Below are 26,937 nucleotides of genomic sequence, written 5' to 3' on the forward strand. Positions count from 1 at the left end.
TAGATATCAGAAGTGTTTAGTACAAAAAATTGACTTTTAATTGAGTTATTTTCTCTTAGGGATGTCTTCTTTAAAGACATAAATTCTTTCTTCATTTTGTTGTTTTGTTGCCTAATATTTTAAAGGAGTTTTGAGAAATCTTAATTTGTTTTTTAGTCCTTTTCAAATATTAGAGGCTATTAATAGCATATTTTTAAATTTAGAAAACAAGGCATTCTACTTTTAAATAATTAACTCATCCCTTGATTGTTTTAGCAGCAACACAAAGAAACTTGTATTAATGATAAGTACTGTATGTATTTGTCTTTTGAGTCAGAACCACAGCTAGGAGTGATTATGCACTCATTTTCTCTTCAGTATTGGACAGTTATATCATATGACCTGTTGGCACTTTACCTCAGAAGACAGCCAAAAGTCCCCATCTAATATAATTAAACATTCTCCTTTCTATTGTTGAGTAATAGTTCAGTAATAGTAATAGATAATTAACTGCGTGTGGGACGCTGGAACTAGGTCTTGGAAAGGAGTTTAATAATTTTAAAGTTAGGCAGATGGGATTGAAGAAACTAACAAATTCTTGTTGAATCACTCATACAAATTGAAGGCTTAAAAATTATGGTGGATTGACTGCTGATGAGTGGAATGGAGGTGTGGGAGTACATTAGGGAGATTTTTCAAGCAGCCATATTGGGATTCTTGAAGCTGTTCCCAGGTTCTGAAGTCGTTCACAGAAGTCTCATTTTGGATTTAGATATTCTCTTATAATGTTAGCTCTCTTTAAACCAGTGGTCCTCACTGTCTCCGGGGGACATTTGACAATATCTGGAGACATTTTTCTCTATCAGGTGGGAAGGCACTGCTGAAAGCTAGTGGGTAGAGGCCATGGATGCTGCTAAATGTCCTGCAGTGCATAGAACAGCCTCCTGCAACAAAGAATTATTGGGTGAAATGTTAATAGTGCCAAGGTTGAGAAACTCTGCTGTGAACAATAGAGTTGGGTTCATGGCACAAAATGGATAGTAGAGCTTCTCAATTCTTGTGCAGTGACAAATTTCATTTTTTGATTTCTGTGCTGGTGATGGAATATGACATAAATTACTCCTGTTTTTTTTCATCATTCTGTTGCTCCGCCAAAATGTATTCATTTATTCATCAAAATATATTTATTGTATATTTCAGGTTGCAAGGGTTAATACCTTCAAGGTGTTTATGCTAAAATTGATCAACTTATTTTAATAAACAAGAAGGATGAGCATAGAGATATTGGAGCATAATAGGGTAAAATTAAAAATAGTTACCTGATATAAGCTTATGTAAAATAAGAGATTTTGCGACTAAATAATAATTTGTTTTATTGCTTTTCAGGGTATAATGAGAACAAAACTAGTTCTACACATAAATCATTATTTCTTAATTATGGTGATGAAGCAATGAAGAAAAATGTAATAAATTAAGGATAATAAATCTTTGATAATGTGGTAGAAGATTTTTTTTTGTGTAGTAGACTTAATTGCTTACATCTTACTGAGGCAAAGCTTTAGCTATATTTCATTGAACAGTGTCTAAATTCAGGATAGGGGTTTAAGAGTAAGCTTTTCTCAAGAATTTTATTCCAAGAATGAGTTATTCATTGTGTCTATTGGCACTGTTAAAATAGTTTAAGTTATTTCCATTAAATATATGTATATGTGTATGTGTATATATATATTATATATATTATATATATATGTGTATATCACACATATATATTTAATATAATCCAAAGTCTCACTTTATTTTTACCATAATATTAGTGCTTTAAAGTTAAACTAATTTCTTTCTTGAGGCATTATTAATTTTGTTGTTGATTGTGTTGAAATATTATGTCCAATAGAAATGAATGAAACAAATGAACAGCGTTGGAAAAATAAGTACAAATGACCAATAGTCCTTTGACAATTAAGGAAATATAAATTTTTATTTTTATTTTTATAAAAATGATTATTTATTTATTTTGAGAGAGAGACAGAGAGCTTGAGCATTGGAGGGACAAAGAGAGGCACAGAATCCAAAGCAGGCTCCGGGCTCTGAGCTGTAGCAGTGCAGAGCCCATCGTGGGGCTGGAACCCATGAATCGTGAGATCATGACCTGAGCTGAAGTCGGTCACTTAACCTACTGAGCCACCCAAGCGCCTCAAGGAAATATCAGTTTTTAAAAAGGAAGGTATTTCACCTACCAGACTGGCAAAGATTAAATAATTTGATAATATCCACTCTTATGTAGGGTATGGAGAAATAAGCCCTCTTACAAAGTCTTGGCAGAAATGTAAATTAGTGTAAGCTTTTTGGAGGATAATTTGGCAATATATATCAAAATTCAACTTGCTCATATCCTTTGAGTTAGAAATTGTATTTCTAGAACTTTAGCTTTTAAGTAAGCAAAGATATATGTATAAGCATAACATGGTGGGTTGCCTTATTTTGAATCCTGACAGAATGGGTTATTACTTCTGTGAAACTGGGCAGATTACTTAGTCCCTTTGTGTGTCATTTTCCTCAGATATAAAATGGTAATAATGATCGCACCCAACTCAAAGTGTTGTTGTAAAGCTCATGTGCATGAATAAATGTAGAATACTTAGATTAGTCCCTGGCACAAAGCCAGTTCTCTGTATTGGTTTTTATTGTTTTTGAATTATTGCTTGGGTGGTTTTATACATTGAGGACTCCAAGCACAATGCTTAAGTTTTTCAGGGGCTTTATGGAATACTTGAGATCTGAAAACTATTTGTTAATTCCTAAATATGAAAAGAATACTATGTTACATGTTATACTATGTCACTTTCATTAATTATTAAATTCAGTAACACAAAAATATTTCAAAATTCATAGGTTAGATTTTATTTTTTCTTCTAGTTAACATACAGTGTTACATTAATTTTAGGCATACAATAAAGTTAGATTTTAATATCTGCATATGAATGTGGATTTCTGAGAAATCACATTTTAGTATATATGATATTAATTTGGGTAGAGACCAAGGACTCTGCAAAAACACTGGAAATATCTGAAATATTCACTCATAAGGGATTAGTTGAATTATGGTATATCCATACCATAGCCACCATTTTTCTATATTATGCATGTTTTAAATAGAGTAGGATAGGTTTATATATATATAAGCCTGTATGGAAAGATCTTCAAAGTATATGATAAAGAGCAAAAACAAGTTACAGAGTAATATTTATGGAATGAATCTATTAATTTAAAAAATAGTACATATATATGCTTGTATATATGTAGATCATATGTTGGAATGGAGGTAAATGGATGAGGTGAGTAGGGAAGCTTGTTGAGGCCAATGTTTATAGTAATGTTAAATAAATGTGGTTTTATTTCTCAAATCTTTGCAGTTTTATTGGGTAGCCTGACTCTCTCCAGAATATTAGCTATTTGTTTTTCCTCCCATTGTGTCAGTTCCTTATCCTTTCACTAAACGTTTGTCATTGAATCACGTTGCTTTATATAGTTTTAGAATAGAATGCTCTCAAAAGCTCTGTTTGAAAATGAAAATATTTTATGGCCTGTGCTTCCCTGGGTTCTGTGGTTTTCCTGAGCCCATCCAAGAGCTGTAATAAGAAACAGTATAGGAAAACTTCAGAATCATTTTGTTTTGTTTTGCATTCCTTTATGTTTGTTTAAGTGGTCTGGTGACCCTGTCCTTTGTGAAGCTTCCATTAATTTGGAAGTGAGAATCATTAGTATTTGATTCCTGAAGAATTTTTCTAATAATGCAAGTCATACTGGCAATCTGCCAGACTACTGACTAGTAGTGACTATGAAACAAAGGAAAAACTGAACTACATTTCTATTGGACTCTTCAAAATTTTTGGCTAGATGTCAGATGTTTCAAATAATTAACATCTTTGTTGAATGAATGAGTGAATGAAAGGGTTTTATGGGGAGATTTCAAGGAGTTTTTGAATAGTGGATCTCATCATCTCTGGCTTTATGTCATGTTCACTTAAGGAGCTTTAAAAAATACTGATGCCTGGGACCTAACTCAAAGCAATTAAATCAGTAAGGTCTGTGCACTGGGATTTTTTATGAACTCTCCAGATGATTTTAATGTGTGGACTGGATTGAAAATCAGTGCCATAAACCCGGTAAAATTGTGTGTAGAAATGTGTGTGATACTTTCTGGGGGTGAGTCCATGCACATTTTCGGAGGGCTTCATGACCCAAATTGGCTAAGGACTGCTGCTCTACTGGAATATGTACCTTTCATATAGAAAGAGTGTCTTTTTGTTAAACCTTTCTAATGAATTTATATTCCTCAAGTTGTATAGTGTTACTGGAGAAAAATTAGCATTTTTACAATAGTCTTACTGGAATTCCTTTTTGACTCTGTTTTTTCTTCTCCTCTGCCATACTTCTGGATCAGTGTTGAATTGTAAGATATTTGAAGCTCAAATAGATACCCTTTCCCTAAGGTAATATTTCTTACTTTGCTATTCATAAAAAGATACCTTTCATTTGGGGGGGGGTATCTTGTTTTTGTTTTAGATTCCTAAATGTAACAAACAAATTGCTGGTTTTATTAGTAGAAACTTACTCATAAATTTAATAATTTATATTCTTGGTTCCTATTTATGGTACCATGTAGATTTTTCTCAAATAAATGTAAGAGGTTCTGAGATTATTACACAACTAGTATTTATATCCAAAAAAGATTATACATTGTCACAGCCTGCTCCTTTTTCAGGCTTGATGGAAATCTAATGTTGCAATAATAGTAAATGACTAAGTTACTGCATTTACCCATCTAAATATGTGCCACGAAGCATTTTATCATACTCTCATTATATGTATCAACTGTATTTATAAAGGTGTGCATATATAGAAGAGTTAAATGCAATTATTTATATGTTTATTTCCTTATAGGAAATTTTTTTGCATGGTAGATCAGGATATGGTGGAGGGCTGCTTCCTCAGCCTCTAATTATTTCTAGCACTGGATGCCCAAGATTGTACACTTCCCATCACACATGCATTTAGGTTGTATTACCTTCAGGCTTCAAACTGAGGTTGTTTCCTTTGTCTCTGTGATTTACAGCCTCTCTCCTTCCCCTTCATCACACTTCCCCCATCTGTGTCTGTTTTGAATCACTGTTCTTTGCCAAATTCTAGAAAAGAACGTATACTTTATTGATTTTAATCATCCATTTATTGAGATTATATATGCAAATATTTCCTCTCATCTAATCACTATTTAATTGAATAATTTGGAACTCAGTAATTTTAGTTCATCAGAATAACTTGAAGAAGGCAGGTCTATAAAATTTTGAACATTAGAAGAAGTTATGTAAGTGTCTATTACATTGGTTTTAGCATTTGAGATAAATGAGGCATCCATTTATGATCTGTGGCAAACTTAAAGCAGGGTAAATGGAGTTACTACTTATCAGTAGGTAATATATTTGAATTCCAGAAGATTGTGTTAAATACTCTTGTATTCTGAACTAAAGCCCAACCTCAAGCCTCATGTTTCCTGGTACATTTTTTCAAAATTTAAAGTCAATGTGTTTAGCTTTTATAATGGGATATAGATAAGATCTCTTAATTGAAGAATGGTAATTATCTATGTAGAAAAGTAATTCCCTTGGATTTTGTGGGATATGAATTAGCAAACTACAGCCTGTGGGCCAAATCCTGTTTGCTACTTTAATGCAGTCTGTGAGCTAAGAATACTGTTTACATTTTTAAATGATTAAAAAAATCAACAGAAGTATTATATTTTGTGACACATGATGATTATGTGAAATTTAAACATCAGACTACATAAATAAAGTTTTATTGGAACATAGCCATGCTCATTCATTTACCTATTGTCTATGGGTGATTTGTTACTACAGTGGCAGAGTTGAGCATTTGTGACGGAGACCATTATATGGTATTCCCATCACTTCACACTACTCCTTGGTGCACTGCAGATCTCAGTGACACAGTTATAACTGAATAGCATTTTGAATGCCTCACATATTGCTGTACTACTGCATTTTAATGGCTTTTTATTATCCGCTTGTGCCTATCATGTCAAGACAAAAAATGGGAGAACCGATTTTGTTATATTTTTAAAAATTTTAAAATATTAAAAAAATTTTAATTCCAGTGTAGCTAACATATAGTGTTATGTTAATTTTTGGTGTGCAATATAGTGATTCAACAATTCTGTATATTACTCAATGGTCATCATGATAAGATGATAAAAATCCACACTGGAGTGTGGATTATTTTGTTATTGAACTAGATGGGAAAATATTGTGTTTATTATGCAATGACAGTATGGCTGTGCTAAAATGATACAATACATGTTGACATTACCAGTCTAAATACTTATCTCAGTATTCCCAACTCACAGGAGAGCACTAGTCAGAAAAATTAGAAAATTTAAATTGGAATACCTCATTACAGCAGACTTTCTTCAAAAAATATGAAAATAAGGATGCAACCAAAATAAGTTTCTGGGTGGTTCATTTGTTAACAGAGCAAGGAAAGCCATTTGCCAGTGAGTGGTGAAATAGTGTCTCACTGTAGCAACTAAGGAAATAGGAAATGTGTCTAGAAAAAATAAACTTGTTTATGTTTGTTAGTCTTTCAGTGAGAACATTTGCTTGAAGAATTAAGAATATTGGGAGATACATTATTAGTTAATTTAAAAAGATAAATGATTTCAAGTGGTTTTCCCTGTCTCTTGATAAGTTAGCAGGTGTGATCAAAACTGCTCAGTTTTTGTTTACTTGAGGAGTCAATGCCAAGTTTGAAGTTACTGAAGAATTACTCTCTATGAATAATCTATGTGGATCAACTACAGACAAGAATATGTCTTTTTTCAATTATCTGTCCTAGCCACTAGGACTTTGGTTGTGAGATATGCCTAACTCATAAGCCAGTCAACCTGTGGGACAATGGAAAAGCTAGAGATGGAATTCTAACTTCACAAGTAACTGAGATCTGACTGGTAAAGCTGATCTTCTGAAAGTGATATATACCATATCCCTGGCTCACATCAGCCTTCTGTGCCTTCTTTCTCTTGTTTACTGAAGATCCAGGGACTGGCTTCTTCTATTTTCACTATCTGCTGCCACATATTTGTTGAAGGAGTCCACTCCCCACAAAACATGGCTGAAGATAAGCATATAGGACCTGAATGAGTTATGGTTCTTTAGTTGCAAGCAAAAGTAACCAATTCTGGAAAATTTAAGGAATAAAAGCCCATTATGAGAAGGCCATCAAAAGTCTCCCAGAAACAACAAGGCCAAGGACATGAAGAGAAAGCAGGCAACTCTGTGCAGCAGGAACCTGTTGACCATAGCAGATAGCATCCACACTGCATGAATGAACTAGCACTCTCCCTGCATAAATAGACTCCAGAGACTTTTTCTCCACTCCCAACTCCCTGCAAAAAAAAAAAAAAAAAAAAAAATATATATATATATATATATATATATATATATATAGTCAAAGAAGTTGAGAAAAAACTAAATCACTACAAAGTGAAGTGGACCGTCTTAAGATATGTTACAACTGGTGGTGTTAAAAATGTATGGATCAGGAAGAGGCTTAGTTGAGCAAATTTACAAAGCTTGTGAAGATTTTAGGTGTTCAAATCATAGGGTTATTCATTGTATTTTTCATTAGCAGGTACTTCATGGAAAATATTTGATTCTAATCATATGTTCTTAAACTAATAATGTCAATAATGACCTTCATTTGCTCTCATGGACTTGACCATCATCACTTCCATGAATTTTTTTTCAAAAACTGAAATTGAATAGCTTCACTTAACCTGTGCAGAGAATTTTGATGGTTTAGAAGTAGTAAAGTTTTCTTGTGTCAGAGCCAAGACTGAAATTGTTCTAAATAATTAGTATTTCCCTCAACCACTGTTATTGAGCACTAAATTCCAAAAGCTTTGGAAACATTAGCATGTGCTAAAGATTTGAATATTTTCTTAATGAATCCAACCTAAAATTACAAGGTAACACAGTGCTTGTATGCAGAATTTATACTGTAGTACAAGTCATTTAGATGACAACTAATGTTATTTGAATCACAGGTAATGTCAGGCTATGTATATACTTTTTATGCCATCAAACATTAAAACATGAAGCAGCATTACCATTCCCACCAAATTTGAAACTGGTATATTTTATTTTCTAAGCTTAAACTACATTTCTAGCAGTGAGTTTTGGACCTCTATGCAAGTATTTTGGCATTTTAAAAATCCATAAAACTATGCAATTAAGGAGTTTCCACCTAACTTTCAGTTATGAGTGAGGTGTCTGCAGTGTAATGACATGCTAAAAGGCATGCAATATAATATTATAAATGCCTTCTAAGCAATAACTGTACTCAATTAAAGTCATGTGCTTATGATTGATATTGATATTTGCAGTACCCATCAATGTGAAAAGACACTTTCAAAGATGAAATAAATTTCAATATATATCTGCTTTAACAAGTGTACATTTATAGTTGTTTGATGATAAGCACTAACTTTGAACCCCAAGGAAGGGAAATATTATTACCCTCAAAATATCCTCAAAATAATATTAATACACTGGTGTTACAATAAATTGTACCCATTTATTATTACAATTTGAATTTTTCAATAAAATATTTGTGAATATTTGTTTTCTCTTTTGTTATGTTAATACCTACATTATACCCATAATTTTGCCTCTTCGTGGCAAAACCTAAAATGTTTATTTTTCCGACCTTCACAGAAAGTGTTTTCTGACTCTTGTAAGGAATTACACCAATTTAACCCATTAGACTGTTTGAATCAACCTTGTCAATCAGTGGAATGATAAATACTGCAGTACTTCCATGTTTCAAGCAGAACTATGGTTTTATCAATTTTGGTTTTGGCTGTTCTCATGTATAGTCTTAGCTCAAGTTTGGTCTTTGATTGAACATATATTGCAATTATGTTAGGTTGTGTTAGGGGAATACTTTTTGTGTGAGTGAATGGTAAAGATTTGGAAATATGGGGGGCGCCTGGGTGGCTCAGTCGGTTAAGCGTCTGACTTCGGCTCAGGTCACGATCTCACGGTTCGTGAGTTCGAGCCCCGCATCAGGCTCTGGGCTGATGGCTCAGAGCCTGGAGCCTGTTTCAGGTTCTGTGTCTCCCTCTCTCTCTGCCCCTCCCCCATTCATGCTCTGTTTCTCTCTGTCTCAAAATAAATAAACATTAAAAAAAATAAAAAGATTTGGAAATATGTAAAATATTGGAAGCTGGTGACATGTTAAAAGGATATTTTGATTAAGGGACACATGCCACACAGAAGAAGGCAGGTGGATTTGTTGGTTGGTGGTAGATTAGGTTGTGGGTTAAGAGATGAATATATTTAATAGAAACTCCTAACATTTGGTTGATTAGGAGCTATATTCTGTTTAATCTTGAGAAAAACTAATAAAGCTTTGTGTCATGGTATAGAACGTCATTCATAAATTCTATGCTGCTGCAATTATATTTTAAGAAAGAGATCACAAGAAATGTTTTATTTCTTCAATTTATGTTGCAGTAACAGGGAAAAAGAGATGTCAGAAAAGTTACTTCAGGCAGCTGTACCCCTTTTCCAATTATTTTTTTTAATTAACCCAAATGTCACAATGAATGTGACAGCATTGGAAATTTATAATTTATACTTTTTTAGGAAGTTAGGTCTCTGTAAGAGTGCTATAAAATTTAGACAATGATGGCCAATGGTTTGAAGATAGAAAAGTTATTGTAGAAGTACCGAAAATTTGTTATTGTCTACAGTGTTTTTGGCTTTTGTTTTGTTAAATACATTAAATCTTTAAAAATTATCTAACTAATGCTTGCAGATGATAAAATCCATAAAATCTTACAAAAAGGATGTACAGTGAAAATTGAAGCTCTCCTTAAAACATTTTTTTTTGATATTTTATTTATTTGAGAGAGAGAGAGAGTGCGCACCAGTGCGCGAGTGGGGGAGGAGCAGAAAGAGAGGGAGACAGAATCTGAAGCAGGGTCCAGGTTCTGAGCTGTCAGCCCAGACCCCATGCGGGGCTCGAACTCATGGACCGTGAGATCATGACTTGAGCTGAAGTCGGATGTCTAACTGACTGAGCCACCCAGGCGCCCCAAAGTTCTTTTTAAAGATACATTTCTACCTTCTGGTGTTAATTGGTTAAAAAAGTCATGTATTTTTCCAGACTGTAGAGACAGACATACACATGTATATAAATTTTCTTGACTTAAGTGGGCTCATTCTATGCATACTTTTTTGCATTACCCTCTTTTTAAAATATATACGAAATATTAATAGTGCACAGTGTTTTAATGCTTACATGTAATAAGGTTTATTTAATGTAGTTATTTATAGATGGGTATTTATTTCTAATTTTTTCTTTTTTGCTAAGGGGTGGATACAGATTTTGGTAGGCTGAAACTTACAAAATTGGGGTGGGTGTGTATGTGTGTGTGTGACATCTTAAAACTCTAGTGACTTACCAGTGTAAAAGCAAGTGCAGACTCTGGGAAGAGATCTTGCAAGTGTGCTGCCTGTAGGTTAAGTGTTATTAGCATCACAGAGAGTTCACCTTTCGTTATTGTGATTATAAGCAGTGCTTCAACAAATATCTTTGTTTTTATATCTTTGTGTACTTGTTGAACTATAGACATTAACTAAATTTTATGAGGTGAAATTACTAATACAGAGGATATTTATTGTTAAGTCCATACACTCAGGATCTAAGCTGCCTGGAGTCTGACATGTTTTTCCACTTACCAGCTCTTTCACCTGGGACAAGATCCTTAATCTCTATGGCTCAGTGTCTTATATGTAAATGGAGATAATAATGATGTTATAAGAATGTTATGGATTTAAGTACTTATAAAGTGCTTGAAACTATTAGGCATTTAGTAAATGTTAAGTATTATGTCAGTTTTGTGAATTTTTTTTTTAAGGCAGTGTCATGACATTTAAATGTTTTGAGTCATGTTGTTTAAGTATAACACATTTACTCTAAAGATGTAAAGAATAAGCCATTTGGACTGTTACTAGTGCATTTGTATACAAACATATATAACAATGACATCATGGTAAAGAGTGCTTTGCAAACTATCCTAACAGGTATTATGATATCGGTTCATAAAGTATAATTACTAGAGTGTTTTCCTCTTCACTGGATTTTCACTCCATGTTTTTTTTAGGAGGATGGTTGTAAAGAAGGGAAAATGGTTTCCCCATGTAATTCCATTCTTCTAAGATCATTTTTCTTTTCCACTTTGAATTTACAACTATGAATCTTTAGAGATGTAGAAATATTAAGAAGTTTTGACTTCAAAGACTTACCTTACTCAGTTTTGTTTTGTTTTGTTTTTAATTTAGAAAGACTTTTCATAAAGGTCAGTTATGCTAAGGCAGTCAAAAAATTAAAGCCTCAAGAAGAGGTACCAATTTCTTGACATGATCAGGAGCTAGAAAAGGTAGAAACAGCTAATATTATTATTCTCTTCCCTCTGCTCTCCTCATTTCCTTACTCTTATCTCCTTTCTTTCTTCCTTGGGCCTTCTGGCCTTCATTGCTAAATGTAGTAGGTGGTGAATTCTAGCTGACAGAACAGACCTGCCAGGGATCAGAAGTGTTGTTAGTTCTTCTAGGCCTTTGAGTTTCTAGTGCCTTTCCAGCTCTTTAGGGAATCTAGTAAGCTGTGGTAGGTTTCTTTCTTTCTGGTTTAAAATTGTTATAGCACAGACCAGGAATTTGAGGAGAAGGGAAATCAAAAGTACCAACCCATTCTTCTCACAAATGAGCTCACATGTACTAAAAAAAATTTAGCCTATATAAAACCTCAAATTTAATTTCTCTTTGAAACCTTAGGTGATGTTTTTCAGGAGGCTAAAGTGATTACTAAAGGAAGTAGAAAATCTTAGCAGATTTGGATTTTAATATATGTACCTTGCTAGAGGTACCAATGATGAATGGGGTCTAAGGTAGTTTAAACTTGCTGATTGACTCTGGCTTTCACCTCTTTCCTCCTTACCTAGCCTGTTTCAGAGTAAAAATAGAAAGTAAAAAGAGGGCAGTGCTAGGGAAACTGATATTCACCACAATCAAATGTCTTCCCTTGTCCAAATGATAAAATATGAAGGAATCAATAATAGAATTTCTCATTTTTTGCTTCCTTTTTGATATGTAGTGATATTACTACTGTTAAATCACATCAAATCAACATGTATGTACATATTTATGTGTATGCCTATGGACATACTTACTCTTGTACCAAGGATGATAAAAAAATACAAGCTTATATTAATTTCTTATGGAACTGAAAATTTTCACATTTCTGAAAAATTAACATTGTTGGAAATAACATTGTTTTGAAGGGAAAAACTTTTAATTATGCGTGGCTTCTCTATTTTTTATGTAGTGTGCTTGCAGTATTCCATTATTTTACTTGCCCTTAATTGGGAATAATGCATAAATAATAAAAAATGTAACCTGTTCTTGAGTCTTATTTATAATATATTCAATTCTACCTCTGCCTTGGGAGCAACATTATTGTTTTGCACCCACTGTTAACAAAATATTCTTAAAGGTGGAAGGCAAAACTTAAAGTTACTTCTGAGAAAAATGTTTTTTTTTAATGAAACTAATAAAATTGGTTAATAATGTAAGGTTACACATATAGAGAACATGTTATGCTTCAAACTCTGTAATAATAACTTAAAAATATGCACAGAATCACAAGAACTCTTTAAGTTAGGTGTTAAATTGATTCCTATCTTATTAACGGAGGAAATGGAAGTTTAGAAAAGCTGAGTGAATATTGAAAGTGAGGGTGTCTGGTTCTAGAGCTGTTGTTTGTCACACAAGAATAAGGTGCTTTACAAACTGCAGTAGAGACATAAAGTGGTCAACACAAATACTTCTCTTATTCTGAGGTGGGAAGGTAAAGTGATTAACTTGATGATACAGCTGTTACAAGGAAAGGAGTCAGCCCTGTATTTCCAGTTACGTTCTTTGTCCATTTTCATATTAGGTTGTCCTTTTTTCTAAGAGGGCTTTTGCTTGTAATTTGCACTGCAAATTATTTCTTCCCAGTTTGACTTTTGCTTTTGACTTTCTTTATCATCTCTTTAACTTCCAACATATTTACATTTTCGTGGAGTTGGATTATTTAATATTTTCTTTTGTATATTTTGGATTTCATGTTTTGCTATAAAAGGCTGAAGATAAAGATTTTAATGTGATACAATAGCTTTCTGTGTTTTTTTTGGTAGAAATATTTCTATTCAGGACCAAATGCATTTTATGCAACCAAAAATGATCTGGGCTAAAGTTCATATTAATTTTGTTTATTTAGTTGTGTTAATATCTATATGGAAAGTATCCCTAAAGCATTAATATAGTGTATGAAAAGAGAAATCGCTTACTATCCACTTAAATTGCCATTCAGCTAAACCTCACTGTCTCTTCTTTAAAATAAGGATAATACTATCTGATTGGTTGTTGTGAGAAGTAAATGAGAGAATACATGCAAGAAATCCTGGATACCGTATACTCAGTGCCTACTAAGTACCAGTCATTACATATATATTACTGTATTTGATCCTCAAAACAATGCTTTGAAGCAGGTATTCCTGCCCTCAGATTACAAGTGAGAAAATAGATTTAATGAGCTTATGCAACTTGCTCAGCATCTCTAAAAAGTGGCACAGCCAGAATGTAAATAAATGTTTGTCTGAAAATAAAAACCATGGTCTTTTCACTACACTCTTCCTGAAACATTATCGGTATTTATTTACTTAAATCCTTTTTTTCTTTTTATTATTTATTATTATTTTTAATGTTTATTCATTTTTGAGAGAGCATGAGCTAGGGAGGGGTACAGAGAGGGGGGGACAGAGGATCCAAAGCGGGCTCTGCTCTGACAGCAGGGAGCCCAATGCAGGGCTCAAACTCCTGAACTGTGAGATCATGACCTGAGCTGAAGTCGGACGCTTAACCGACTGAGTCACCAGGTGCCCCAATCCTTTCTTCTTTTTAAATTTTCTGTTTCTGTTTCCCTTTTTTATTAATGACTAAGACTCTCAGACTGTCCAAGAGTACTACTTGTGATTACTGAAATAGTCTTTTCTTCACTGTCCAGTAAGGTTGCCTGCCACTAGCCACATGTGTCTGTTTAGCACTTGAAATATGATTAATGTAACCAAGAAACTGAAATTTTACTTTAATTTACTTTACATTAAATTACATGTGGCTACTGCTTTGGACATCGCCACCTTAGATGTATGAATGTTTAGTGTGTTTGTATAAAGTGAGTATAATGTATTGACTAATAATGAGGAAACTGATCATTCTAGGTTGAAAACCTTAGCAGAAGAACTTATGCAGACACAGCAGATGCTTTTAAACAAGGAAGAGGCTGTCCTGGAGCTAGAGAAGAGAATTGAAGAATCTTCTAAGACCTACGAAAAGAAGTCTGAGTACGTAAAACAAAAATAATTTGAAGGAAAAAAACTTAACTGATGTAATTTTACAGAACGCTTCAGTTACATGGTATTATGAACATAAAATTTCTAGAAGCTGACATTTCATTTTAAGTACAAAACTTTGTATAACTGAGTTACTTTATAGGACTCTGGAAAAATGATTCTGGGTTTTGTCAATGTAGTGTCCTGATCAAATATCTCAATATTTTACCAATTTGAACTATTTTCTGAAAAATCCTGTTAAAAGTTGTCTTTATTCATCTCATCAGTGTCCACCAGATTCACTGTGAATTCCTTGTTCAGAAAGAGGCAGGTCAATGTTCTCTAGAAATTGGCTTCCCCTGTGTTAGAAGGAAACAAACTTATTAGAAAATAGCAGTCTGCTTCACTTATAAAAATCCTTCTGAGACTTGCTATGCTGTTTTGTCTTACTGTTGTTGTTTCTTGCTGATTTCTGGATCTGTAAATATCCTCCTGGATCCTCTTACTTTACTTGTCTGTGGATACTGTTGTTTTCAATGATTTCAATAATTACGTTTTCTACCATTTTAAAGTTTAAATTTTGATCTATAACTTAAAATTTATAATCTGGCTTTGGTTATTGCTTGCATCTCCAACAGGTGTTACTGGTATATACATTTCTTGCCATCATACTCTCATAACTGGGTTGGTTTATCAAGATTCTCAAGGAAATTATGATGTGTCGAATTTCTCTGGTCTATAGTTGCACTTTCTACATAACTTCTAAAATATTCTCCACTTCTTTCAAGTCTCTGATCCTCTTATCTCCACCCATCATTGTCAGCAGTTGAATATCTTCTACATTACAGAAAAAAATTAGAATCATCAGGTGGCAACTCTCTTATTTTCTGTGACTAGATATCCATATCTGCTGCGTTTGTACCCATTCTCTGTGCTTACTTCCATAGAGGAACTGTTCCTTTTCTCAAGTCTATTTCTTGTGCCTCTTTTTGTATCATGTCTTCTCATACTTTCTCAGAAATTTTACATCATTTTTTATATTAGATTTACCTTTTCTTCTCAATTGGATCCAATTTTTGTTTATTTTTTTTTTATTTTTGTTTATTTATTTAGAGAGAGAGTGCATGTGTGTGCATTTATGGGGAGGGGCAGAGAGAGAGGGAAAGAAAGAATCCCAGGCAGGCTCTGTGCTGTTAGCACTTGAACCCCACAAACCATGACCTGAGCCGAAACCAAGAGTTGGACACTTAACTGACTGAGCCACCCAGGTGCCCCAGTGCTCATTTGTTAAATATTCTTAAGTGTTGATTCTTAAAACAATTTCTACATCTCTGCCCACCCCAGATAACCCTTCTATATTTTCCCCCAACTGCCTTTGCCTATTGTTTTCTTAATCATACTTGTTCTCAGAGTGATTATATTCACTCATTTCTTTAATTCCTACTTAGTTCTCAACCCATATATATCTAGCTTATTCCTCATCACCACTGAAATAGGTATCTGTAAGATCTCCAATGACTTCTACATTGCTAAATTTAACAAGTATCTTACTTGACATTCTCTCAGTGTCTGACTTTGTTGACTACATGTTTTTTTTTTTTTTCTCTGTTGGTGTTTTGGACCAGATCTTTTGCTTCTCTTTGTGGCTGCTCCTTTATAAACTCATTCTCCTTCACTAAGCCAGTCTATTTTGGAGTTACTCAAGGAATGGCCTTAGGCTACATTCACTCCCTATATGGTTTCCTGATGATGACCCACATTTATTACTCTTGCTCAGATTTTTCCTCTGAACTCAATGTCCATGTAGTCAATTGCCTACTTGACATAACTCCTTGGATGTCTTAGAAGTAAATTTCCCATGTCTAAGGTTGAATTAACAGTCTCAACACAGAGATGCCTGGGGGGCTCAGTCAGTTGAGTGTCTGATTCATGATTTCGGCTCAGGTTATGATTCTAGGGTGGTGGGATTGAGCCCCATGTCTGGCTCCGTGTTGAGCGTGGAGCCTGCTTGAGATCCTCTCTCTCTCTCTCTCTCTCTCTCTGTCTGTCTCTCTCTCTCTATCTCTATGTCTTTCTCCTTCTGCCCCCCCCACTTGTGCTGTTTCTCTCTCTCTAAAACAAGACAAAACAAAACAAAAGTTCATATATAAAAAAAATTTCAATACAGCCCAACCCAATTCAACCTAGTTCACTCTTATATTCCTTATTTCAGTGAATGGCAACATAATCTATTTTATTATACACCTTAGAATATTAGGGGCCTACCTCTCCCACTTATACTATAGCTCTTATTACAACTTGGTATTAAATATTATATTAGAATCAATGAGCTTTTTAAAGATGAGAACAGGAAAATTTGAGTTATTCTGGGCATTCCTTTAATATGTCTGGAAAATTTTAGTATTGTGTTAATAGAAGATTCTATTTGGGTTGTAAAAACAAAATGTATCAAACATTACCCATATAAAATTCAAAAAAGAATTATATTTTGCTTTTCTGTCTTTGGGAATAATCTCTTCATTTGTTTACAGATAACCAAGTGGTTCTATTTTTTTATGGTTTTGTAAATACACACATTGTAAATGACTCCTGTTTTAAAATTTAGTAGGTATAGAGAAAGACCATAAGATGGCTGACCCTCTCATTAGCATGTCTACGTTGTTGAAAGAGACAATCTTTAAGGGGTTATCTTAATCTAGAAATTGTGAGATTCTTTGATTTTTGTTGTTTTCGTGACTCAAATCTTTGACTCTCTTTTCATCTACATAATGAATGTGATCCACTCTCTTACACCTATTTATATTTATCAGGAGATGATAATGGGAGTATAAAGAAAGGAGGCTTGAAGAGTGGTGGATATCTGGGAAATAGCATTTCCTGAGTTCTTACTCAGTTCCACATGTTATGCCAGATGTTTTATATATATTACCACACTGAATGTTAGCTTCACTACTCCTTTTGTGTATTTGCCTGTATTTTCCCTTTAAGACTTAGAGAATTAAAAAATATTATAATTACATATCTAGTCAGTGGTAGAAAACACATGAGTTCTTGACTCTACAGCATCTTTTTGATCACAGCATCTGCTTGATCTTATTCTTTTAATAGTGTTCTTATGAGGATAAGTTAGAAGAGATAAGTATGTCATACAATTCAGGGGATGAGTTCTGTTTAGCTCTTTGTTATGGAGTTGTTATTATCAGCTTCATAGCATAATCTTGAAAATGTTAAGCACATTTATATAACTAAGCAGTCATTATGAAATTTCATTAATTTAGATATTAGTAGGGTTGAAGTTTGTCTTTGATTTATATGTTAAAATATTTTGCTGAATGGGGTGCCTGGGTGGCTCAGTCGGTTAAGCATTTGACTCTTTGATTTTGGCTCAGGTCATGATCTCACTATTCATGAGTTTGAGATTCTCTGTCTCCCTTTCTCTCTTCCCCTTCCCTGTGCTCTGTCTCAAAAATATAAATAAATAAACTTAAATTTTTTTTTTTTTTTGCTTAGCAAATAACCTGAAAAGGGTTCTAGTGGAAATATTTGCATTTCAGTTTCTTAATAATTCATAAACATTTCCTTCATATATGTGTGTAAATCTACATATATATTTAAATACACTTACATAATTAAAAGCAATTTCAATGTAGTTTTAGAAGTAGATTTACAATAATTTTTACTCTGCAATGCTTTTTCAGCTTCATATGCTGTTAATTGGAAGTATTAAAAACAATAAGACAGAACCACAGTTCTTCACAAATACTAAAAATATCCTATAAGTTAGATATTTTTATTTATTTATTTTTTTAAACGTTTATTTTTGAGACAGAGAGAGACAGAGCATGAACGGGGGAGGGTCAGAGAGAGGGAGACACAGAATCTGAAACAGGCTCCAGGCTCTGAGCCATCAGCACAGAGCCTGATGCGGGGCTTGAACTCACGAACCGCAAGATCATGACCTGAGCCGAAGTCGGACGCTCAACCGACTGAGCCACCCAGGCTCCCCGATATTTACACTTTTAAATTATTGCAGTTATACTGAAATTTTACCTAACAGAAAGCATTGTTCGTTCTATTGAAATAATAAGGAACTAAAGTTAAAACCTTTAAATTTGAATTTAACATAAATGTCTCTAAAACATTTTATAGTAACGGTGGAAAAAATAAATTATATGAGAAATTATTTGATAGCTTTCATTCCTATAATTGAATAATATATAGTGAACAATAAACTTAAAGAATGGTTTTTATGTGACATTAAATTCACACTAACAAGAGTAGAGTTTTAGCTTATATAAATAATGCAGGTCTCAACTGAAATGTAGCTATTGTAGAATTATATTTTAAAAAATAGAGTAAAAGGAATAAAACCAACCACTTGAAATGGTATAATTTTAATACAACACAAAGTGTCACTGTAGTATACATAACTTTACTCATTACTTCTAAAGCATATTTATTCAAATGGAAGTAATATCAATCTTCTCCTGATTTATGACCCTTGACTACTGTATTAGAAAATAGTTTATGGGAAAATACATCATGCATATGTCATTTATGACTCAGGGGCATAAAGAGCAAGTAATATTACTACTGGTTTTAATGCTTGGCTTAACTTCCAAAAAGTGAATGATTATTTGATTTTGTGTTGTTTTGTACTATTATCACTTAATACTTAAAAATACTTTATATGTTATAAAGTCATAACTCTTACAGCTTTGCAGAATCTTTTTTTTTTATTTTTAAAAATGTTTCTTATTTACTTTTGAGAGTGCATGTGCAAGAGAGAGACAGACTCTGAAGCAGGCTCCAGAGTCAGCACAGAGCCCAATGTGGGGCTTGAATCCATGAACCATGAGATCATGATCTGAGCCAAAGTCAGACACTTAACTGACTGAGACACCTAGGTGCCCCAAAGCCATGCAGAATCTTAAGAGATTATTTGTTTCAACCTCCTTGTCTTTTAAATTATGTAACATCTGAGGCCCAGAAATTTTAAGAGACTTGCAAAATGTCACATCTACCTTACAGTTCAGGTAAGACTTAAGTTATCTACAGTATTGTATAGTGTGCAAATTCAGGGACCTTTTATTTTTGTCTCCAGATTTAAAAATTATGTATATTACAAACAAAGTTGTCCTACCTAAATAGACAATACATTCAATAACATTTATTGCATGTCTGCTAGGTGCTATGAATACAATGAAGGGTAAGATATTTATTGTCCCATGTCTTATGAAGCTTACACTTTTGTGGAGTAGACTAATATGAACAAGAAATTAACATTATGATAATTGCTATAAAATAAGGAGTTCAGATAAAAGAATAATAGAGGAACACCTACTTAAGATAGGTACTCTGGGGTCTCCCAGAAATTGGCATTTTTACTAGCTTTGAAGGACAGAAGTTGCCCCCCCACTGCGTGTGACAAATGCATGGAAAGAGTACTCAGAGATAGGGAGTAAGTTGCATATGTAAAGGTTCTGATCTCATCTAGGTTTTAAATTTATTTAGGGCTTCCTATTGTGTTATACAATCATTTATTTTCTATAATTTTTTCTTATAATATGTATAACTTGTTTGCTCAATGGTATTATAAGCATAAAAAATCATTAATATTGTCTGGTATAGTGATTACAGTAATACTTTTAAAAAAGTAACTATTGAACAAAAGCAAGATGTTTATGTGAAACTATATCATTATACATAAAGCTCAATGAGATTAATTGGAAGTAGCTAATGTTGCTTATTAATTTCATGACCAGACATGTTGATTAAAGACAGTTAGGACTAGGGATGCCTGGGTGGCTCAGTCGGTTAAGCATCCGACTTTGGTTCAGGTCATGATCTGGCATTTCATGAGTTCAAGCCCCGCGTTGGGCTCTGTGCTGACAGCTCATAGCCTGGAGCCTGCTTCAGATTCTGTGTCTCCCCCTCTCTCTGCCCCTCCCCTGCTGTGCTCTCTCTCTGTCTCTCAAAAAATGAATAAATGTTTTAAAAAAATTAAAAAAAAAGTTAGGACTACAGCCATACTATACAGCATCTACCTCCCCACCGAATCTCATTGTTTTTCCAAACCACTAAACTAAAACCCATAAATTTATATTTTAACCCTAATTTTTGGTATTAGGATAGTGTCTCAGAATGACTAAGTGATTGCCAATATGATACAATATAATTATTTGGAACTCCTGAGAGGAGAATAAAAAAGGCCTATCTCTAAAACAGATTATTTAAGAACCCAAGGCATATGAGATGATAAAACCTCACCTAACCAGAGGAAGCATGATGCAGCAGCACTGATATACATTTTAATTAAAGTTTTTATTTTCATGTAATTACAGATTGACCTATAGTTGTAAGAATCAATACAGAGAGATCCCATGTACCCTATGCTCACATCTCCCCTATGCTTACATCTCCCCATCTTGCAAAACTATAATATAATATTATAATCCAAATATTGACATTGATACAGTAATGGAACAGAACATTTTCATCATTGCAAGGATCGTTCGTATTACATTTTTATAGCTACACTGCCTTCCATCTCACACCCTTTTTTTTAACTCCTGGCAACTGTCTTCCATTTCTGCAATTTTGTCTTTTCAAGAATATTATATAAATGGAATCACATTGTATATAACCTTTTGAGATTGCCTTTTTATATTCATCATAATTCATCCAGGCACTTTCATTCCTTTTCATTATTAAGTAGTATTCCATGGTGTGTATGTTAGTTTTCTAGGGCTCCCATTACAAAGTACCACATACTTGGTGGCTTAAACAAATTTATTCTTTCATATTCTTAAATGAAGTGTTGGCAGGCTGGTTTCTTCTGATGGCTCTGAGGGAGAATCTGTTCTTTGCCTCCCTCCTAGCTTCCCTAATAGCTGGCAAACCTAGGCATTCCTTGGTTTATAGAAGCATCACTTCAATCTGCCTCCATCTCCTGGTGGTATTCTGGGTACTCTTCTCAGTATCAGATTTTCTTCTTCTTACAAGGACACCAGTCATAAGAATTAAAGGCCCAAATCCACTCCAGTATCACCTCATCTTAATTAATTACATCTGCAAGAACCCTATTTCCAAATAAGATCACATTTTGAGGTTCTTAGGGTTAGGATTTGAACATCTCTTCTTAGAGGACACAATTCAACTCATTTGTCTAATCATTCACCCTTTGAAGAACATCTGATTTGTTTCCAGGTTTTGACTATTACAAATAAAGATGCTTCAGGCATTCATGTACAGCTTTTTTTGTGAATGTAAGTTTTAATTTTTCTGGGATACCCATGAGTGCAATTGCTGGTTTCCTACTAGCAGTGTATGCGTGATCTTTTTCTCCTCATCCTTGGCAGCATTTGGTGTGGTCATCTTATTGTATTTGAGCCATTCTAATAGATGTGTACTGATACCTCATTTTTTTTATATTGAGACTTTATTTTTTAGAGTAGTTTAACTTTCATAGCAAAATTGAGGGGAAGGTTCAGAGATTTTCCATATATCCTTGACCCTACACATGTATATCCTCCCCCGTTTTCAATATCTCTCCAGAGTGTTATATTTGTTACAATTGATGAACCTACAGTGACACATCGTTAACACCCAAAGTCCTTAATTTAAATTACATTTCACTCCTGTCAGTTTGAACAATGTGTAATGACATGTATCTATCATTATGGTACCATACAGCATAATTTTTGCCAGAAAGCCTCTGTGCTCCAGTTATTTATCCCCCTGCCCCAATTCTCAACTGTTGTCAACTGCTGATCTTTTTATTTTCCCCATAGTTTTGCCTTTTCCAGAATGTCATATATTTAGAATCAGACATTATGTAGCCTTTTCAGATTGGCTTCTTTCACTTAGTAATATGCAGTTAAGTTTCCTCCATGTCTTTTTGTAGCTTGGTAGCTCATTTGAGTGCTGAATAATATCCCATTGTCTGGATGAATCACAGTTTATTTATCCATTCACCTACTAAAGGACATCTTGGTTGCTTCCAAGTTTAGGCAATTATGAATAAAGCTGCTCTATGTACATCTGTGTGCAGGCTTTTGTGTGGATGCAAAATTTTAATTCCTTTGAGTAAATAAAGGAGTGTGACGCTTGATCATATGGTAAGAGTATTTTTACTTTTGTAAGTAACTGCCAAACCATCTTTTCGAGTAGCTGCACCATTTTGTATTCCCACCAGTAATGAATGAGAGCTTCTATTGTTCCACATCCTTGTCAGCATTTGATGTTGTCTGTGTTTTAGAGTTTGGTCATCTCATCACTGGATAGAGGTATCTCATTGTTGTTTTAATTTGCATGTCACTGAGGACACATGGTGTGCGGCATCTTTTCATATACTTATTTTCCATGAGCATATCTTCTTTGGTGAGGTGTCTGTTAAGTCTTTGACCTGTTTTTTAAATCAGGTTGTTTGTTTTCTTATTGTTGACATTGAAGAGATCTTTGTGTATTTTGAATAATAGTCTTTTATCAGACGTATGTGTTTCCTATGTTCTCTCCCTGTCTATGGCTTATCTTACTGTTCTCCTGACACTGTCTTTCACAGAGCAAAAGTTTTTAATTTTCATAAACTGCAGTTTATCAATTATTTCTTTCACAGGTTGTGCCTTTGATGTTTTATCTCAAAAAAGCTCTCACCAGACCAATGTCATGTATGTTTTCTCCTGTGTATCCTCTAGGAGTTTTGTAGTTTATGTTTTACTTTTATGTCTGATCCATTTTGAGTTAATTTTTATGAATGATATAAGGTCTGTTTTTGATTCATTTTTTGCATATGGATGACCACTTGTGCAGTACCATTTGTTGAAAATACTAACTTTTCTCCTTTATGTTTATCATTTTGGAAGACCCTATTTATTATTCAGGGTAAAGTAAAGGTGAAATAGTTTAGTATAGAGATTATAAATGCCATGAGAAGTCATGTTTAAAAAGAGCCTTTTCTCTAAACTTTACATGTGGTTTAAAATTTTTTAATTCATTAATTTATTATTTTTATTGAAGTATAGTTGACATACAACATTGTTAGTTTCATGTGTACAACATTGTGATTCGACATTTGTTTACATTACAAAATGGTCACTATGATAAATCTAGTTACTATCACCATATAAAGTTATTACAATACTATTGACTGTATTTCCTCTGCTGTACTTTACCTCTATGACTTACTTGTTTTATAACTGGAAGTTTGTACCTCTTAACTCCCTTTGCATATTTTTCCTGTCCTCCTACCCCCTCCCCTCTGTAACCACCAGTTTTCTCTCTGTATTTATGAGTTCATTTCTGTTTCTGTTCTGATTTGTTTTTTAGACTCTACATATAAGTGAAGTCATACGGTGTTTGCTTTTCTCTGCCTGACTTATTTTACTTAGCATAATACCCTCTAGGTCCATCCATGTTGTCACAAATGGCAAGATTTCGGGCACCTGGGTGGCTCAGTTGGTTGCGCATCTGACTCTTGATTTCTGCTCAGGTCATAATCTCAGGGTCATGGGATTGAGCCCCGCATAGGGCTCCACCGTGAGCATGGAGCCTGCTTAAAATTCTCTCTCTCTCTCTCTCTCTCTCTCTCTCTCTCTCTCTCTCTCCCCACTCATATGCTTGCTATTTCTTTCTGTTAAAAAAAAAAGTCAAGTTTCATTCTTTTTTTATGGCTGAGTATATGTTTCATTATGTAGGTGTATATTTTTATATATATTTTATAAATTTATATATATATTTATATATATTTGAATAATATATATCCACACGACACCACATTGTCTTTATCCATTCATTATTGATGGACACTTAGGGTGCTTCCATATCTTGGCTATTGTAAATAATGCTGCAGTGAAAATGCAGTGTGTGTATCTTTTTGAATTATTGTTTTTGTTTTTTTTGGGTAAATATCCAGATTTGGAATTGCTGGATTGTCCGGTATTTCTATTCTTTTTTTTTTTATTTCAACTTTCTGTAATGGTTTAATCCCTTAAAAATTTTATTTAGTATTTAATGAAGCTAAAACTAATTTATGTGATACAGTCATTCTCTGGTTGAAAAATACTTCTAACTCTTTAATATTTTTCTCTTAAGTCTATATCCTAGTTGTTACTGGCTATGCATACTATACAACCATATAATGTTTCTTATATTTCAGCCATTAAAAAAAATTATTTTAGGTAGAGAGAGAGAATGAGCAGGGGAGAGGAGCAGAAGGAGAGAGAATCTTAAGCAGGATCCATGCTCAGCACAGAGCCTGAGGTAGGGCTTGGTCCCAGGACCTTGGGATCATGACCTGAGCTGAAAGCAGCAGTTGAACACCCAGGGCAACTGGGTGGCTCAGTCAGTTAAGTGGGCCGACTCTTGATTTCAGTTCAGCTCATGATCTCATGGTTCGCAGTTCAAGCCCCACATCAGGCTCTGTGCTGACATTGCAGAGACTGCTTGGGATTCTCCCTCTTCTTCCACCTCTGCCCCTAACCTGCTGTCTCTCTCTCAATAAATAAATAAATAAATACACAAACAACAACAAAAAATGGGTGGTGCCCCTAGTTTAGTCATTTAAAATGGACCAAAAACAGGTATCATCTCTCTTAGGGTTTGTGTTAGTTTTCTATTCCTGCTGTAATAAATTGCCACAAACTTGGTAATTTAAAACAACATAAATGTATTCTCTTATATTTCTGGAGATCAGATGTTGGAAATGAGTCTTGTGGGCCTAAAAGCAAGTTGTTGATGGGGCTGATTTCTTCTGCAGGTTCTTGGGGAGAATCCACTTTTCTGTTTATCCAGCTTCTAGAGACTTTCCTTATTCCTTGGCTCTTGGCTCCACATCACAGTGCCTTTTCTCCCCCCCCCCCCCCTTTTGTTTTTTGGTCACATTGTCTTCTCTGACATTGTCCCTTTTACTTTTCTCTTATCAGATGCTTATGTTTATATTGGGCTCACCTGGATAATCTAAAATAACTTCCCCATTCCACCATCCTTAACTTACAAAACTCCCTTTGCTATATAAGGTTACATATTCCTAGGTTCTGGAGAGAAGGGTGTAGTCGTTTTTGGGGGCCTGCTATACAGTTGAAGAGATAATCAAATGTAGGTGTTTTGCTCCCATAAATGTATTTCTTTGAACTTTTTGTCCTAATGTTCTATTCATATTTACTATTTTGTAATTATCGCTCCTTATTAGTTATTTCATATTTTATTTTTGAAGTTTATTTTCATTCCTTTAATTATTATTATTTTTTTATTTTGCATTTTTCCCTATTGGTCTTTAGGAATTTGATTTACAGAAGGTTAATGGTAGTAGTAATGGTTTTAGAGCATTATTATTTTCAAGTATAATTTCCTATTAATTGGTATACTTTTGTGAAATCATTCACCCTCTTTTTTGGACTCATTCTGAAGATACATAAATACATGTTTTTACCATCTTACCTGGTACATTTTAAATTGTGCCCTATCCTTTTGTCATGCGATTCTTTTGGTGGTGAGGAGATACAAAGAAGGAACCTTCAAGAAGCTTTAAGTTCATATGGGTGTAATTTTTTCCAGAACTCAGTCCTTATGAATTTGTGTTCACAAAAGTGACCTTTAAAAATGAACTTTCTGTGAAGAGATTCACAGAGAAAAAGATCTTTAACCAATTTATTATGAAGAAAGGACTTACTACTTAATATGCAAACCAGCAGGAATTTATCAGGAAATCTGTGTGGATTTAGAACACAGTTCACGGACTGTTGAATGATGATGATATAAATGATAATTGCTACTTACTGAATTCTTACTTGATGGGAGGCACTATGCTAACAAGTTTTTAAATATTATCTCATTGTATTCAGAACAACCCTGACAATTTGGTATTATTATCAATTTTTCCCATGCTAAAACTGAAGATGAGAAAATCAACATGATTAAGCCATTAAATTGAATCTGTTCTCATTTGATATAATTATACTCTTACCATTATGCCATGATGATTTTACTTGGGAGGTAGTAATGAGCTCTGACAGTATGGTATATCCTTCTTCATTACTTTGGCCATGAACTCGACTGGTTAGGGGATTTGTCTTTTGAACATTGCTAGGTTTCTGTTATAAATAATCTTGGGCTGCCTGGGTGTCTCATTTAAGCATCTGACTCTTGATTTCAGCGCAGGTCATTATCTCATGGTTCATGAGATTGAGCCCTGCATCAGGCTCAGTGCTGACAGCACAGAGCCTGCTTGGATTCTCTCCCCCTCTCTCTCTCGCCCTGCTCACCTTCTCTCTCAAAATAAATAAACATTAAAACAAAAACTTTGCTCATTAATTCTTTTCCCAAATTTCACTCAATTCTCCACCTGAGTTCTCTTTTTGTCAGTTTCACCTGAAACTCATTGCAGTATAATGAGGAGATTTTAGCTCTCCTAATAGCATTCCCTGAGGTTGTACCCTGTTCAATTTGAT

At 34.0% G+C, this 26,937-nt stretch overlaps 1 protein-coding gene across 1 annotated transcript in view; it reads left to right on the top strand.

Annotated features, from left to right (window-relative positions):
* FER (FER tyrosine kinase) overlaps nt 1–26,937 on the top strand; it is a 404,717-nt gene that overhangs the window by 71,379 nt on the left and 306,401 nt on the right. The window contains exon 7 of the mRNA XM_047090128.1: nt 14,381–14,503. Coding sequence (XP_046946084.1) covers nt 14,381–14,503 — 123 coding nt within the window. The remainder of the gene's footprint in view (nt 1–14,380; nt 14,504–26,937) is intronic.

This window comes from Lynx rufus, unplaced genomic scaffold (assembly GCF_022079265.1).
Source record: "Lynx rufus isolate CCGP_SWC_20201006 ecotype Redwood Valley unplaced genomic scaffold, mLynRuf1.p SCAF_1, whole genome shotgun sequence".
In the NCBI taxonomy this organism is placed as follows: domain Eukaryota; kingdom Metazoa; phylum Chordata; class Mammalia; order Carnivora; family Felidae; genus Lynx; species Lynx rufus.